Source organism: Rhinoraja longicauda, chromosome 2, assembly GCF_053455715.1.
Source record: "Rhinoraja longicauda isolate Sanriku21f chromosome 2, sRhiLon1.1, whole genome shotgun sequence".
In the NCBI taxonomy this organism is placed as follows: Eukaryota; Metazoa; Chordata; class Chondrichthyes; order Rajiformes; family Arhynchobatidae; genus Rhinoraja; species Rhinoraja longicauda.
In genome coordinates, this window is record NC_135954.1 from 96,888,429 (window position 1) to 96,907,361 (window position 18,933).

Below are 18,933 nucleotides of genomic sequence, written 5' to 3' on the forward strand. Positions count from 1 at the left end.
ACAGGCAATGATGGTCCAATTCTATACTGCTATCATTGAGTTTGTCCTCACCTTCTCCATCATGGTCTGGTTTGGCTCAGCCACCAAGCATGACATCCGGAGGCTGCAACGGATCGTTCGATCAGCTGAGAAGGTTGTTGGCTGCAACCTTCGCCCCATTGACAAACTGTACACTGCAAGGGCCAGGAAGCGAGTGGGCAAGATCATCTCTGACCCCACTCACACTGGCCACAAAATCTTTGAAGCACTTCCCTCTGGAAGGCGACTCTGGACTGTCAAAGCAGCCACAGCCAGACATAAAAACAGCATTTTTCCACGAGTAGTAGTTCTAATCAATAACCAAAGTCTGTAGTCTCTTTTTTTCTCTAGTTTATTTTCACCCACATGTTTAGACCGTAATGTTGTATCCTTATTGTTTTGATGTGGTTATGCTTTATTCTTAATTGTTAACTGTATGTTTGTGTTGTCATTTGTGAGCGGAACACCAAGGCACATTCCTTGTATATGCACATACTTGGCCAATAAACCTATTCATTCATTGAATTACCCCTAAACTGATTGAGAGTGTTAAACAAAGCAAGGGGAAAATTTCTGAAGGGGATTTGGGAGAACTATTTCAAACAGAATGAGAATTATGGACCAAAAAGACAATCCGTGTGCAGGATAGGAGGCTTTAGCTGCACTATATGCATCGTTCTTTATTTTCACAGCTTCGTGGGATGGAAAATTTCAATATAAAATCATCAACTTTAGTGCACATCACATCAAAATCTTATATTAAGTGAAGAGACAATGAATGGAATGAAAAAATGGTGAGATGGTAACGACAAGGCTGGCAATATTAAAATTCACCTGGTCCAGAAGGGTTGCCCAATAGCAGGATTTTTCATGATCTTCCAATTTATCTTTGATCAAAATAGCATGCTAGCTCAAAGCAGACAATTAAACATCAGTCAGGTTAACATCCATAGTGGGGAAATTTTTAGAAACAATAATTAAGAAGAAAATTAGTAGGCATTTTAAGTTTGAGTTAATTGCGAATCACACAGATTTGCTAGAGGCATAACTAACCCGATTGAATATTTTGATAAGGCAACAGAAAAGGTTGATGAAAGGAATGCAGTAGACACTGTCCATATGGACATTTGACAACCTATGTAAAACAACAAAAATAATTGTGGATTCTAGAAGCCTGATATAAAAACAGAAAATGTTTCTATCAGGTCTCAATCTGCAATGTTAACTTTGCCTCTCTCCACAGATGTGCCTGATGAATAATGTTTAGTGTTTTCTGTTTTTTCCCCACATGAAAAAAGGTTGGTTAACAAAATTAAGGCTTTTAGAATAAAGCAGTGAATTAGATCAGGTTGGAAGCAGATAACTTTGTTTTGTGCGCTATCCAGACAGATCATACTGTACAATCATACCATACAGTGCAAAGAGAAAATAAACAGTGCAGAATATCATGTTACAGCTGCAGATAAAGTGCAGATAAAAAAGTGCATGGGCTACCCTTCAGCCCACTATGTCCATGCCAACCATCAAGCATCCATCAATGCTAGCCACATTTACCACCACTTGGTTCATAGCCATCGCTTTCGCTATTCAAATGAATGTCCAGATACTTCCTATTTGGTGTGAGGGACTTGCTTCCACTATCTAAAGTTCAAAATGGAACCTTAAGTATAAAAAACTTATTTGTCTTCGTCTGCGACATTCCTTTTTTATGAGTGATTTACTATTATGAACACTAGCAGTCACAGTCCTCCAGTCAGAGTAATATCTCTCCAACAACGCCTCTCTCTTATATGGCCAAATCAGGTCGGGAGAAGAATCCCGACCTGAAACGTCACCTATTCAAAGAGGCTGCCTAACTCGCTCAGTTACTCTAGCACTTTATGTCTTTTTGTTTTGCCGAATATCCAGTTCTTAAGACCAGTAGCTAAATACAAAAACAACAAATTGGCAATGAAATGTCCATCTTACCAGAGAGCAACAAGTGGGAATTACTGCCCATTTAACTTTTGTGATTCATTCTAATTATTTGAAGTCATTCTATTAGAGTATCTAACATCATGATTACATTTTTTTAAGAAAAGGGCCATAATATTTTGAATTATGGTTCGACTCCTTAGAAGCTTCCAAGTCATAAATGACACCAACCAATGCAGTTTTTGTTTGTCTTTACTAACAAAAAATTGCAATTTACGTCTATGCAGCTGTCTCCAAACTGTGGCCCGTCATGAGATTTTATCCGGCCCGCAGCAAGCACGTTCCGTGCTGCCGGTTCTGTGGTAGAGTGGGAACTTCGTTTTTTAGCGGCCTATATGAATGGTGGTTTATTGTCACGTGTGCACTGCACAGTGGAATTATTTTTGCATAGATCACACGTGCACGAGTCACCACCATATTTTGGCGGCGTTGACAGAAAGTCCAAAGTCGGGTCCGCACGCTGGATGTACTGGAACGGCTCCCGATCCAGGCGAGCCCCAGGCTGCTGCAGGGCCTCCTCTGTCGCCCTCGACTGGCTCGGCCCGTCGATCGATGTCCCTCTCCTTGCCAGACCGACCGCCTCTGTGTCCCGGGGGAAAACCCTTCTGCAGCCGACCTTGCAGGCATTACTCCTGTCCTACTGGCCCAGTCATCGTGTCCGTCGTCGCTAGCGGCTCCCTCCTCCTCGATTCTCTGGTCTTCAGGGCCGATCTCAGCAGTTTCCGAAGTTACACGTCAGGTAAGCGATATAGTTTGTATGCAGTTGCCGACTTAACAATAATTTAAAATTTTAATGATTTCTTAGCGGAGTGCCCACCCGTGAGTCTCTGCGACGGTGACACACATGTGGTCACGCCACCATTATATCATATGATATTTCTATACTGTCTGCATGCCCTCTGGTGGTCACTGTATTTTTTATAAATAATTGTATACCTACGGTATATATTCCAATATTTCTTTTTAAAAATTGAATATTATTTATTTGTTGCCATATAAACCTCATTTATTTATTCACAAAATGCTGGAGTAACTCAGCAGGTCAGGCAGCATCTCGGGAGAGAAGGAATGGGTGACGTTTCGGGTCGAGACCCTTCTCTCCCGAGATGCTGCCTGACCTGCTGAGTTACTCCAGCATTTTGTGAATAAATCGATTTGTTCAGACTGAAGAAGGGTCTCGACCCGAAACGTCACCCATTCCTTCTCTCCCGAGATGCTGGCTGACCTGCTGAGTTACTCCAGCATTTTGTGAATAAATCGATTTGTACCAGCATCTGCAGTTATTTTCTTATAAACCTCATTTACGTTTTTACTATGGCCTGCAAAAATGTCCCAAATATATAATGTGGCCCTCATGCTGAATAGTTTGGAGGCCCCTGGTCTAAAGCAACAAGACCCTTAAGAAACACTAGGCAGATCACAAAATGCTGGAGTAATTCAGTGGGACAGGTAGCATCTCTAGAGAGAAGGAATGGGTAACGTTTCGGGTCGAGACCCTTCTTCAGACTGATGTCAGGGGAGTGGGCGGGACAGAGATGCTGCCTGTCCCACTGAGTTATTCCAGCATTTTGTGATCTACCTTTGATTTAAACCAACATCTGCAGTTCTTTCCTCCTTTTAAGAAGCACTACCAGCTCTGCATGCATCATTTATTACAGGTAAAGCATAATATAGAGATATACCTCGTTGAGATCTCATTTGTCTATAATGATGACATGAAGAAATGGAATAACAAAAGATCCTGCAAGTTATGAAATATTTATCTGGTGTATGCAAAGTGGTATCAGAATTCATGTAAAAATACCAGTGTCCAAAATGCAGAGTCATGGTGTCACACTACTGGAATACTTCTGGAAGTGACTTATAATAAGGAGAAATTTTAAAGAGAAAATTCATGCCACTATTCAGCAAAAGATTAGTCATGGGAATTGAATTTTATATTCACTGTGGCAGCATTACACTAACAGTTAGTAATAATAAAACAACTTAGAGAACTATTTCACAGGATTATCAGCAAAAGACAGGAACGTTGCATAAAGAGTTGGCAAAAAGCACAGCAGTCCAAATAACGACCTCCAGCACCTTATCATTTTTATCGAAGACATTTTTTGGGGAAGAAGCTTCTTCGGAGTTTACTTTAAAAAAAGGCCCGACATTTGGAACACGGCTAAACCAAAGAAAAACTATGCAGTCATGATATACTCCATAAAAGTTACTAAATTACTGAAATTAAAATACATTCAATACTTACATCGTCTCTACCTCTCAAAACAGGAGCAGTAAAACACTGATCACAAAGGGTAGGTCAGTTTTTCTCATTATATTGATAATAAAGACTATTATTACTCAAACCACTGTTAACACCATTCAACTGGGACAATTGCATCAGCTGTAAACACAGGAGAATGCATGCTCTGAGTGGTTCACCTAATCCAAAGTCTCATCATCATCCACAAGGCTGGTTAAGACTATAGTATGCAGTCTGAAGGTTCACCTATCCCTGTTCTCCAGAGATGCTGCATGACCAGCTGAGTTATTCCAGCAGTGTCTTTTTTTTTTCAAAATAAAAAGTGCAGTTCAGAGTATCTCTGTACTCAGTTGCTCAATCTGAGCAACATCTGGAATGGAACACTGCAATGACTAATTATGAAACAAGTTCAGGACTTTTGCTTCCAAGTTTTTAAACAAACAATTTACTCCATATGTTGATTAAAAAACTTTTCAGTGAATTAACCTTTGGCACATTATCCCTTTCTGATAAGAGAAAAATCACCTCTCAGGGGTCCTTTCCACTTTAACAACTCTAATTTCTCCAATGTTTCCTTATAAGCTGCATTTACATTATGAACCAGCTCGTACTCTCTGTATTTCTACCATTTCTTGAATGCTTATTGTTTTTTTGCAACTGGAACCAATTACGGCTGAAAGTTACAGCAATGATTACAGACTTGCCATTTTCTCCTATATCTTAGAAAAAATTAGTAGTAACCACAAACTTCAAAGAAAAATAATAGAATCAGAGCGATCAGAAACAGACCCTTCAGCCCCACTGTCAGCATCAACTAAAAAGCACCTATTTTTACATTAATCCTGCCCTAACCTATTTTGTTCTCCTCAAAGTCCAATCAATTCCATCACCCCTTATCCCTACCCACACCCTGATCCCAACCCAAGACTCTTCCATTCATCACACACAGAGAACAATTTGCTGTGTTCAATCATGCCATGAATTTGCACATTTTTGGATGTGTAGGGAAACTGGAGATCCCAGAGAAAACCTAGGTGGTCACAGGGAGAACATTTATGAACAAATTACAAGCTGAAGGATCAAAGTTCCAAAGTTGTCAGTTAATTTGCAAGAAATAACAGCAGTAAACAAGATTCATTGTGCCAATAAAATGCAAACATGAACTGAAATGGACCCAACTTTCTGTGGCAGTTTAGTCCATATTTAAAAGAGCAACCAAAAGGAACTTCACAGCATTTAATGCATTCAAAACGTGGAGCCAACTACGAGACATTGTTTTTACACAGCTTATAGCGAAGAGATACATATCTGACAGCTGTTTCCAGATTTTAATGCACAACTGCCATGCCTGATGTTTCTGCCAGAAATGTGCATTATGGCAAGGACCTCAGCCAAACTTATTTTTACTGTAAATACATTAAAATTAACTAGATTATTACAAAGAGGTAAAAGGATAAACGTCCTTGTATCGAAAAATATTGTATAAATCTTTGTGCAAAGCCAAATATGTGTAGATTACAATAGTGGGGGTTTTGATGACACATGCATTTCCAGGACAAATATTTTTATTTGCTGGGCATCAGTTCCAATCTTAAATTCACATTATCTTTGGTAAGCTTTTTTTTGCACCTCCTGCTGCTAAAAATTAATAAAATTATATATTTTGTTCAACACAAATGACTGATACATGTAGCATTGTAACAGTCTACAATAGTGTAGCAAGGAATTACTAATCATTCCTGGATCAAACTTCAAATCAGAGTTGAAATCCAACTATGTTTGGCTGAAAATAAAATCAGTTCAAAGTGTTTTCATAAGCAAAATAATATTAGTAAAGGTGACCGATGAAGCTACTAATCTGACTCAACATACTAGTTAAAATCAAACTGCCATCTGTATCTCACGTATGATAATATAGCTGCCTGATAAAATATCCTCCAAATGGCCCAGCAGAGCATTCACTTGAATTAGTCACTCCAGAAGGTAACCTACCACCAACTCTAAGTAACTGGAGCTGGCAGTCTAAACCAATTTTGGTAGTAACAAGAATGTGTTGAGAAAGAAAACATGCTGTCATTACAGTTTTAAAAAAAACAGGCATGGTGGAAATCTGAAATCAAAAACAAAAATATGGAAATATTCAGCAGGTCAAACTACATCTATGGAAAAAAAATAGACAACCACTCCTTAGGTCATCAATGTGAAACGTAACCTCTGTTTGTCTCTCTGCAGAAACTGCTTAATTGGCTGAGAATATCCTGCATTTTCACTTTTTTCTAAAGCAAGCTTAATTTTAAGTCACTGATTTAGAACAAGCAATGAATACCTGTGGTATCAATCCATTTAAAAAAATAAAACTAAGGAAGGAATACTGGCTCGGACAATGGAAGAAGTAGACAGAGTGCCAGTAATTCAAAGAGTAGCATTTTGAAAGGCTTAGTTCGCCACAGAAATGGAGAATAAGTATTAGTTTTGGTTATATGTCAAGTCCTGAACGGGTATTCAACCAAAGGGCATTGATCCTGGCACAAAAATACTTCACCAAGCCAACATGGTACATCACTAATAAAGTTAAGGGAAATAGACCAAATGCAGGCAGGTGGGACTAGTATAGATGGGCCATCTTTGTCGGCATTGCCAAGTTAGGCCAAAGGGCGTGTTTCTATAATTCTAAGGGTGAAAAGTGTGATGTGAATTTTTATTCAATTTTTAATAAAATATTTGCGTGGGAAGACAGAATTGGAAAACATATAGTTATTGTGTACGTTTTAATTCATTGAAAGCTTTCCAATTATTCCCATTCGCCTGTAATTTTATTCTCTTTTAAGTATCTGGATAACTCTCCTCCACTCTTTCCCAGTGAAGACAGATACGAAGTATATATTCCACTGCGATAACCCCTGATTCCAACAGAAAATCATTATTGGTCAGCCTTATTTTCCTTTAATTATACTTTTCATTACTACTGAAACATTTCTGAAAGACTTGCATTCTCTTTTATAGCCCATATAATTTATTTCCAAGATACCTATTACAACTTTCATGTTCAGATTAAATTTCTACAATCTTACTGTTCTCTAATGTATCGATTTTCAATCTCATTTTATATCTGTCTTTTGATAGAAAAAGCTTTACATTTAACTTCCTTCCTTTCCCTTATTTTTTTATCCAAATTGTGTATTTGAAGACCTCCCAAGAAAAACATTTAAAAGTATTTCTAACTATGGTCACGATATTATAGACACAGCAGATTAACTCTACTTGAAGATAAATTTGTTTTTCTTTTTCCACCATGCATCATATTTTAAAGTATTTTGTTTGGTTAGATAGATCATAATATTAATAAAACAGTAGGTCGGATTTCAAATGCGTGTTATTTGTACACTTTCCCAAATTCATACCTTACTGATATACTTCATCGAAAAAGAAAGGAAGTTTGTTTGGCAGATGAAAATTGATGTAAATTTAATGCCAAATTAATCTTCTTTATTTAATTAACCATTTTAACCATTAATACAAATTTGATTAAATATCCATACAATAATAGGGATTAAGTGAATTTAAATAAACAGGAATTGAACTTCAATGACAAGAAATAAACAGTCCAAATTCATTTTGGAGAATGTCATCTTAATGTGTCATGAAATTCCATCAGATTCAAAATTAACTTTAAATATACAAGTGTCACGTTGGAGGAGTAATTTGGATTTTTTCTGTTTTCTATTTCATTTAGATACTTTGAATGTTTTATTTACTTCATATATTCAAATCCATTCAACATATTACAAAGAAATTCCATTTCCCAGGAGTAAAATCAATTTATATTCTATTACCCCATACGATTAAGGTTACCAAATTTGTGGACCATTGCTGCTTGGATAAATGGCTATAAATTATGCATATTAAGCAATATACATACCTCATTTGGTTTTTGAGAACCATCAGGACTAATTCGGTAAGATCCCACTTGAATTGTCTTTTTTGGATCCACTTTCTTAACTGCCCAGTCTATTTCATCTACTAATGCCCTGCAAACTTAAATGAAAAGTAATTAAAGTTAAAACATAGTGAAGAAAGTTTGTATTAAAAGACAAAATGGATTCTAGATACCGTTTTTGGAATCTTGAATTATGGACAAAGCCGGGCTCATCTTTTCATACAAAAAAAGTAACTTATCAATGCTATTTCCAGTTTTCTGTTTCACAACACTGATCCAACTTACCAAATTTTACTGATACAATATGTAAAAAACAAAAGCAATTTAAAAATACATGAATATTTTCACTTTTACACCAAAAATAATATTTAATCTTAAAAACATTTTACTGGTCAATGTTATGGTAATTTGATTTATATGTTTCCATATCATATTGACCCCGAGCTGCCTCAATTGAATATGTAACCAACAAATCGTCAGTCCAATCTATTTTTTCTATATTCACTTACCTTAAAGATCAAAAAATTAAAAAAATAGATTTATATAATCCGAGTCATATAAATCCCAATGTTATAGTGTTAGTTACTTTTCATGTCATTCAGAAGTCTGCTCTTCCTGCGAGGCAAGATGAGCTAACATGCTAAAATTTACTAGTACTGAAAATACCATGTTCAGAAACTATTCATTGGTATTTTTTGGCCAGGAAACTGTTACTTTCCCCACTAGTACAATCACAGAATGCTGTAAAATGGTAACCTCAACTTTGAATCAACTAAAACTTTGCTCAACCTTTTGTTTGGAGCAATGCCTCATGAAACATTTTACTTACAATCCACCAATAAAGCATCATTATACAGCAACACAAATTAACAAAAGCAGCCATGTGGAACTTTTTTAGCCAACGCAGGGGAAAGCACAAATCAAACTTTAAAATATTATGTCATTGCTTATTTTATGTAATGAAATGGATTCAAATGGAATTAAATCAGTCAATATCTCATGACAAGATGTGTGATGTTTTTAAAACCCATTGACTTTCTGCAAACTAGAGACAGCAACTGTACCACTGATGTACTTGAATCATTAATTTTCAACAAATCAAAAACTAGCATGCAACCATTATTAATTTTTGGTCTTTGCAAAAATACTACTTACAGAAAGCAAGAAATCCCTTTCCCGATTTGCAGTTGTCTGATAAACAGTATGGCGCCCTCTAGAGGGTATCAGGGACTTGAATGGAAAGGGCAAACACTGGTAACTTAGCTGTTTACAGTATGTATATACATAGTGCATTCAGAAAGTATTCAGACCGCTTCACTTTTTCCCACATGTTGTTACGTTACAGCCTTATTTTAAAGTGGATTAAATTCTTTTTTTATCATCAATCTACACACAATTACCCATAATAAAACAGCGAAAACAGGTGTTTAGAAATTTTTGCAAAGTAATTAAAAAGAAATAACTGAAATATCACATTTACATAAGTATTCAGACCCTTTACTCAGTACTTTGTTGAGGCACCTTTGGCAGCGATTACAGCCTCAGGTCTTCTTGGGTATGACACTACAAGCTTGGCACACCTATATTTGGGTAATTTCTCCCATTCTTCTCTGCAGATCCTCTCAAGCTCTGTCAGGTTGGATGGGGAGCGTCGATGCACAGCTATTTTTAGGTCCCTTCAGAGATGTTCGATCGGGTTCAAGTCCGGGCTCTGGCTTGAACACTTATGTAAATGTGATATTTCAGTTTTTTAAAAAATTACTTTGCAAAAATTTCAAAACTATTTTTGCTTCTTAATTCTGGGGTATTGTGCGTAGATTGATGATTAAAAAAATGAATATAATCCATTTTAAAATAAGGTTGTAACGTAACAAAACGTGGAAAAAGTGAAGGGATCTGAATGCTTTCTGAATGGACTGTACGTCCACTTTTGTGTGTTCCAAAAGATCTTGCTGTTTTAAAGGCAAGTATGGGTACTGCCATGCAAAACTGTAATTGGAGAGGTGAAGAAATAATCAAAGGGACAGTTGCAGAGAATTGTGAAAGGCAGATATTATAAAAATAAATTAGAAAAGGGTAAAAGTTAAATGAGCTGACAAGAAATCCACAAAGATTACATAAAAGATCGGGAAGACAAAAGACAAACTTGAAAATTGATTTGTTTAAATTTAATTTCCTAGAGCTGGTGATGAACACGCTTGCACCCCACCCACCATTGGTTAGACAAATTCTGCTGAAGGAAGCAGAAGAGAAATTTGAATTACAATTGTTTAACAAAAGATCACTCAAGTACCTGTGAACCCACTTGTCTTCTGTAAAAATGCTGAAGAACTTGCAATCTAGGCATTTGTTGGATCCATTTCTTCCATGGTCCTCATTCTTTAGAGAACGGGGGTTCCCCTTTTCTTTCATAGATGAGGCCCTCACACATATCTCCTAGTTAACCTGCAACTCTTCTCTTGCTCCCCCTGCGCCCAGTCTAAACAGGTACAGAGCAACCCCTAGTCCTCACCTTTGACCCCATTAACCGTCGCACACAGCACATAACCCTCTGACATTTTCACCATCTCCAACGGGATCCCATCACTAGCTCCATCTTTTCCTCCCCACCCCTTTCTGGTTTCCGCAGAGACTGTTCCTTTCGCAATTCTCTGGTTAACTCATCTGTTCCCACCCAAACCACCCCCTCCCCAGACACTTTCCCCTGCAATCACAGGAGATGCAACACCTGACCCTATACCTCCCTCATCTCTGTTCAGAGGCATCGACACTTCTTTCAGGTGAGACAGAGGTTCACTTGCACGCCTCCAACCTCATGTTCTGTATCTGCTATTCCAGGTGTGGACTTCCATATATGGAATACATAGTGATCTCCCGGTTGCCAAATAATCTAACTCCCCTTCCTATTCCCACACTGACCTTTTTGTCCTGGGCCTCCTCCATTGTCAGAGTGAGGACAAACGTAAATTGCGGGAAGAGCATCTCATATTTCACGTGGGCAGCTTACAACCCGGTGGTATGAATATTGATTTCTCCAACTTCAAGTAACCCTTGCATCCCCTCTCTTTCCACCCCCCCCCCCCCCCCCCCCGCTGTCCTAGTCATTGTACTAGTTTTACTGTTGCCCTGTTGAGTTCCTGTTTACTCGTTGTCACCGATCCCACACCCAACAATGCTCCACATTTCCTTGATTATTGGTGCTTTTTGCATTTCTTCCATTAATTTCTCCCAAGTACCGTCTAAATCTCTCATCCCCCTTTCCCTTGACTCGCAATCCAAAGAAGGGTCTTGACCCGAAACGCCACCTATTATTTTCTCGAGATGCTGCCTGATCCATTGAGTCACTCAGTTTTTTGTGTCTGTTTTCCATGATAGTCTGTACTAGCTAATTTTTTCTACTGCCAAGATCCTTGTCCCCACCTTCATTATTATAATTGAACTACAAACGCAGTGGCCATTCAGCCCATCCAAACGTCTATACCCACAACTCAGAGCTAGCCCCATTCCCCTATTTGTTTCCCTTTCACATATCCATTAACTCCCCCAAATTTTCCTGTCACTCATCTACACTTGGGGAAATTTATAGTAATATATCTACCAACCAGTCTATGAGATGTTAAAGGAATCATGAGCAAAAGGAAGCTCATAGAGTCACTGGGAAAACAAGTAAACTCCACACAGACTACACCCTTTGTCAGCATCAAACCTGGGTCGCCAGAATTGCACGGCAGCATCACTAACTCTGTGACCGCAGTTCTAAATCTTTTCTTAAACTTTTATGCTTTAAGTAGAACACCTTTCGCTTCTCTCAGAAGTAAACAGGCAAAGATTTGCTAAAAAAAAGTGAATATATTTATTTTCCTTAGACTGTAATTCTTTCAACGTATTTTCTTTCTATTTGAGCTTTCAGAAAGTGCAAAGGTTTATGGGAAGAAAAAAATCCACAAATCTGTCAGAGACTCCTGCTGATGCAAGCGATTTCTTTGAGTCTTCACAGCACGCACAAGTCAAACAATTTGGAGGCAGACAGGATAATGAAAAGAAAAATGGCTGGATTATACTCTCCAGAGGAATGTAGAAGGCTGTTCCTGGCTTTTAAGAGATTGCAGAATGTCACAAGACTCAAGGGAAACCAATTTAAATTTGTTTCATTGGCTTTTGTGAAGCTTCTAACCTAGTTCTTCATGCAACATCATGAAGTAGGAAGCTATGGGATTACATGTTCAAATCTTTGTTTTTTTCTCAGAGATGTGTACTTCAGCTCAGATATTAGAAATACGATCAAATTATGTATGCAAGTTTGTAGCATAATTTACTTTTCTGAAGGAACATTACCCGAAACTTCACATTTTTACACTTATTTGAATCAGCTGGTGATAGTATAATAGAATCATCCTTTCTACTATAAAATCAAATGAAGACACAAGGAACTGCAGATGCTGGAATCATGCCATTTACTTTATTCTTTGCCATAAAGTGCAAGAGCAATATTGTGTCACCTAATCCAGTATTCATTTCTAGATAAGAGACTACATAGCGATAGTCTAATTTTCTCACTGTGCTCTGTGCCATTGTCCACATCCAAGGCCTCCGCAAAATTTGTTTCTCTACACTACCATAGCTAAACCATTATCAGACTTCTAGCACAGTAAAATTTCAAGTGACTTCACAGGAGTTAAATTACACCTGACCCTAAGCTATTACTGCACAGATCAAATAACTGTACACACAGGAACCTTGATATACTAGTTGATGAGATACAGCATGCTAACATATGGGCACAGCAAGTAGGAAGATAGGGAAATTAAATGTTAGCATTTATTGCAAGGGAGATTGAGTGCAACATAAGGAAGTTTTGTTTAGGTTTCAAACGACTTTTAGCAAAAGCACATTTGAAATGCAGCCGACGATGGCTGCCTTGCCTACAGTCTATCTGTCCTTTTCAAACTCTTTTTGTTATTTTTGGTAAGTTTTAAAAGTTTGTGTAAATGTTCTCTGGTTTGTTTTATGTGGGGGGTGGGGGAGGGGGTCAGGGGAAACTTTTTTTCAATCAGATGAGAATGCCAGGATGGTACAATCCAATCTGGCTCAATTACTTGACCTCTGCCATGAGATTGAAGAAAAACAACACTCAGTACTGAGTTTACAACTACCAGAGGAGCAACGTGAAAGGCACACTCAGTGGTTCCAAGACAGGATGGAATTTTTTGATGGTTTCATGGCAGACGCAGAGAAGTGGTTGTCTGAAATCGTAGCCCGAACATTGTGCTCTAAAGTGGGAGAAGCAATACAACACGATGTTGAAGTGGGAGAAGAAATTACACCTCAGGATCGTGTCTCGAATGTTTCAACACGAGGATCAAGACATAAATCTGGTTCTGTAGCCAGTTCAACTACAAGGGTCTCTGCTCAAATGGAAGCCAAAGCTGAGATGGATGCTCTCTCGCTAGAAGCTACCGACTTGGAGAAAAAATATGAGATTGAGGAACGAGAACAACTGAGCCAACAGCTGAAAAGACAAGCAGAACAGCTGAAGAGAGAGGCTGAGGAACAAGATGAACAGCCGAAGAGAGACATTGAGGAACAAAAAAGGCAGTTGAGGGAGGAGAAGGGACGGTTGGAAATAGCCACAAAGCTGGCAGTTGCCGGAGCAAGGAGGGACATACTGGAAGGCCGAAGATCAAAATGCGGCTCGAAAGTACCTCAGATAAAGAGTTCCTTAGTCCAAGAAGGAGCTACAAAGCTGGAAACAGCAGCTGAAGTCAACCCAGTCAGACCCAGTCTGGTCTTGTGACGCAGAACTGGCACTGAGTAAGTGGATGGGCGACGAAACTTCACCAAAGCAACTGGATGAGAGACCAAAGCAACCGGGTGGTAGACAAAGCAAACAACCTTTAGGCTGTCTATTGAGGCTCGTAATAAGCCAACGGCCCAGCACTCTTTTCAAAGGCCTGTTCATCATCCATCTGCACCCAGCCAGGGATCTCAAAGTGAATTCTAAGAATTGGTGAGGAATCAAATGAAAATCAGCGAGCTCCTAGCTCAACAAAATCTCTCTTCAACCTTACCCCCAATGGAAATTCCTACGTATGACGGTGATCCTTTGCAGTATGAAACTTTTATAATAGCGTTTGAAAAGGGAGTGGAAATGAAAATTATTAGTGACAGAGATCGCTTACGATTTCTGGAGCAATACACAAGCGGATATTCAAAGCAGCTTATTAAAAGTTGTCGACATTTGCCTGCGGTTGAGGGCTATTGAACGGCAAGAGAGTTGCTTAAAGAGCAATTTGGTAATGAACAGAAGATTGCTAATGCATACATGAAGAAGGCCTTTGCTTGGTCAGTTATCAAGACGGAAGATGTGAAGGCTTTGCATGAGTTTGCGATATTTCTTGGGGGTTGTTGTAATTCGATGAGAAATATCAACCATATGGAAGAAATGAATGTCGTGAGTAATATGAGGGCTATCATTCTGAAACTGCCCTACAGGCTTAGAGAAAAGTGGAGAGATAAAGCAGGACTGATACAGGAAGATGAAGACAGAGAGGCTATGCTTCCTGACCTGGTAAATTTCATGGAAAGGGAAGTACGGTTAATGTCAAATCTACGCCATCAATATTCAAGATCCTAAACCAGTAGCTGTTCTACTTTTACTAAAGCAAAGGGAAGATCAGGACCTAAGGAGAATAGTTTTGCTGCTGCCGTAATACCCGTAGAAACGAAAGGCGGAAAGAATAGAGATGCATCTACCATTAAGCCACGGAGTTTTGTTTGTCATGTAATGAAGTTGGTCACACCATAAGGTGGTGTCAAAAATTCAAGAAAAAGGAATATAAAGAAGAGATGGACTTCTTAAAGGAGAAGGGAATCTGCTATGAATGTTTGAAGAAAGGACACATGGTTAAAGACTGCAGGAGTCAAATAGCTTGTAATATGTGCAAACAAGATCACCCTGAATTACTTCACACTGAATAGAAGAATACAGAGCAGATGCCAGAGCAAATAGAACAAAAGGAGAAGCCAGCTACCAGTGATGTTGTTATCTCACCTCAGATAAATGCGCATATTGGGACCAGGGTAGAAACCTGTATTTTCTTCATCTTACCAGTACAGGTAAGGAGCCGCAAGGGGAATAGTTGCAAACATACGCATTTTTGGATCATGGAAGTTTGGCTACCTTTTGCACGGAAAGCTTGATGAGAAGACTGTACATTACAGGAGAAAAGATTAAGATTCTCCTGAATACCATGAATGATGAGAAATGCTGCGATTATCATCATATCACAAGTAAGGAAAGATCTAGTCTGGAGGAAGACAATTTTATACAAATATCTGATGTGTTTACACATGAGACTATGCCCATTTCTCATCAGAATGTACCTAAGTAAGAAAACTTGAAACAATGGCCTTACTTGAAGGATGTCATGATACCTAAAATAAATTCTGGTATCGACCTACTTAACGGAACAAATGTTTTGAAGGCATTGGAACCCAAGGAGTTTGTCAGCAGTCAAGGGGATGGACCATTTGTTGTGAGGACTCTACTCGGATGGGTCATCTATGGCTCTTTGAGAAGGAACAAAAAAGGCAAGAAAAGGAATAACTACCCTGCTGCTGCTGTCAATCGAATATCTACTGTAAATCTAGAGGAATTGTTGATGAAGCAATACAATCACTACTTCAATGAGAATGAGAAGAAATGTCCAGAGAAGAGGTAAAGTTCTTGAGTATTATGAATCACTCAGTAAAGACGATAGAAGGACACTATTGCCCAGACTTACCTTTCAAACAAGAAAGTGTTAGTGCCGAACAATCGTTGCATTGCAGAGAAACGCATTCAGAATCTGATACGCAAGTTTGGCAAGAGTACGAAATTTCATGATAAAAATACATCTTTCACAGAGATGATTGATAATGGTTATGCTGAAAGGGTACCAGAAGACCAGCTGAATCGGTGATGGAGAACTTTGGTACATTCCTCATCACGGGGTGTATCACTCAAAGAAAGGGACTTTAAGAGTGGTCTTCGACTGTGCTGCGGTTTTTAAGGGTAAATCACTTAACTGTCAACTGCTGCAGGGTCCAGACTTAACTAACTAACTCATCAGAGTTCTCATCAGATTCAGACAAGAGCCGATTGCTTTGATGGCGGATATCAAGGCAATGTTTCATCAGATCAAGGTACGGGAAAGCATGTCGACTATCTGCGATTTCTGTGGTGGCCAGATGGTGATGCACAACAAGATCTCATTGAATATCGGAAGAAGGTACATCTATTTGGTGCAGTGTTATCACCGAGTTGTGCAAACTTTGCATTGAGGAAGACCGCCGAGGATAATAAAGCTCACTTTCCAGAAGTGACACAGTAAAGAACAATTTCTATGTGGATGATTGTTCAAAATCCATGTCTACGGAACAGGAAGCAATTCAAATGGTAAAACATCTGACTTCCCTCTGCAATAAGGGAGGATTCATGCTATCGAAATGGATCAGCAACAGCTATGCTGTATTAGAAACCATTCTACTAGATAACAGAGCCAAGGAGACTCGGGAATTGGATTTGGACAAAGACAATCTGCCTATGGAGAGAGCACTGGGATTGCACTGGTGTGTTGAAACAGATGTGTTCTCGATTCGGGAGCGACCATGTACAAGACGGGGCATCCTATCTGTGATTGGTTCTGTTTACAACCCTTTGGGATTTCTTGCACCATTTACACTATCAGCCAAGTTCATTTTGCAGGATCTCTCTAAGAAGAAACATGGATGGGATGAGAGTATAATGCAAATCTTCTCTCAAGAGATGGACAGAGTGGTTAGCAGATCTCGACAATATCTCGGAGTTCAGAGTATGAAGCCTACAAACTTTGGTCAAATCAAAAATGCACAGCTGCATCAGTTTTCTGATGCACGTGAAAGTGGTTACTGCACTATTTCATATTTAAGACTGGAAAATGACCACAATGAAGTATATGTTGCACTCTTAATGGCCAGGGTGGAACCATTGAAGCAAATGACGATTCCCAGAATGGAGCTTACAACCGCTGTCTTAGCTGTTAGAATTGACATAATGCTGCAAAAGAACTGCAGCTTGAGCAGGAGGAAACCACCTTCTGGACTGATAGCATGACAGTGCTTCAGTACATCAACAATGAAAACAAACGCTTTCAAACATTTGTCGCAAACAGGATCTCTTTTCTAAGGGATGTTACTAATGTATCACAGTGGAAATACGTTAATATCAAGGGAAATCCTCCAGATGAAGCCTCCAGACGATTAACAGTAGACCGCTTCTTAAGCAGTAAGAGATGGATCAATGGCCAAAGCTTAAACTGGATTCTGAAATCTCTGCCAATGATGATGAGATCATGCCAGACGTTAGAGGTTTTGTGCGTTCTGTACGACTTCAGATTAAAAACAACATCTTGGTAAGACCGATAACCAAGATATGTCTGCTTCTAGAAGGTAAAGGAGAAGATTGAAGAATCACTAAAGAAGTCTGAATGTTAACATATAATGCATCTTACTTTTGTTTTTGATATATGTTAAGCTTTTATAGCTCCTTTTAATATCAATTGATAATTGCTTCATTATATATGTAGAACAATTTGGGGCAGGCGTGTAGAAGCCATTTACGCTTAAATTAGTTACTGTTATTATACTGTGGCCATGTTTAATATTTCTAGTTTCTATCTGTCTGTACTTTGGAAGGTGGGATTTAATACATAGAGGGGCATGTCTACATCTGAGGAGGCTAGCGTAGCCACAGAGATTGGTGGTCAGCTTAGTCTCGGACGATGGAGAGAAAAGTTTTTTACCACACGGTAACAAACACACAGTAACGACTGTGTTGTTTGAAGAGGAAACAGTTGATAAGAACGATAAGTTATGAATTATTCTTTTGATTTGTGCAACTTTAATAAAGACCAATTAATCAAGAAACTATGGAAGATTGGAAGATTCGTTTCTGCTATCTTTGAGTGCATTGTGTGCGTAAGCTATATCTCCACGACATCCCCGAGCAGTAATGGCTATCGAAGTTGGACTTTGAGAAGGTATAGAAACTGCCACTGCATTGCCTGACCTGCTGCGTGTTTCCAGCATTTTCTAGTTTTGTTCCAGAGGTAGACCAAACTGGTAGTAATACTTCATTAAGATTTTTAAAGGCACATTTTATCTTTTGTGTTCCATTTGTTTTTTATTATCATTGCAGTGCAACAAACAATTAATGAAGTGTATGGCTCACCTCGTGTTTTATCGAGTATGCTTTTACAATTTCTATAGGTTTTCTTTTCTGGAATAGGAGCTTCAAAAACTGTACCCTATTTCAGTTGGTGATAAAATATAGCACATTTCTGAATGCCACACCATGTTGTATGTTACTGTACTAAGATATTGGATGTGCTTGGTTGGTTTTCAGTTACCAGATGGTGTTAGGAAGCTATCTACAAGTCTTCTCTCGATTAAGAATGCTTGACATCCTTGCATAAGAATGAGCTCCTATGATATAAATTCAAAGGACTGGCATATGTGCATGCGTTCGTTTATACAAGTGACAGAATTAATTACTACTCTCCCTCTTTCACAGTTTTGTACTTTTGATACCGTTCATTACAACACTCTGGAGATATGGTTTCCACATTGAGTATTTTCTGACTCTAGGACAAAATCAACTTATGGATGTCATACAGCACAGTAATGAGCCCTTCGACCCAACTTCCCTTGCTGACCAAGATGCCCCATACACTCTTGT

General features: G+C 38.7%; 1 protein-coding gene across 1 annotated transcript in view; it reads right to left on the reverse strand.

The window, feature by feature from the left end:
- The window catches only part of LOC144610583 (protein canopy homolog 1-like), a 47,117-nt gene that overhangs the window by 10,995 nt on the left and 17,189 nt on the right, over positions 1 to 18,933 (reverse strand). The window contains exon 2 of the mRNA XM_078429395.1: positions 8,160 to 8,275. Coding sequence (XP_078285521.1) covers positions 8,160 to 8,275 — 116 coding nt within the window. The remainder of the gene's footprint in view (positions 1 to 8,159; positions 8,276 to 18,933) is intronic.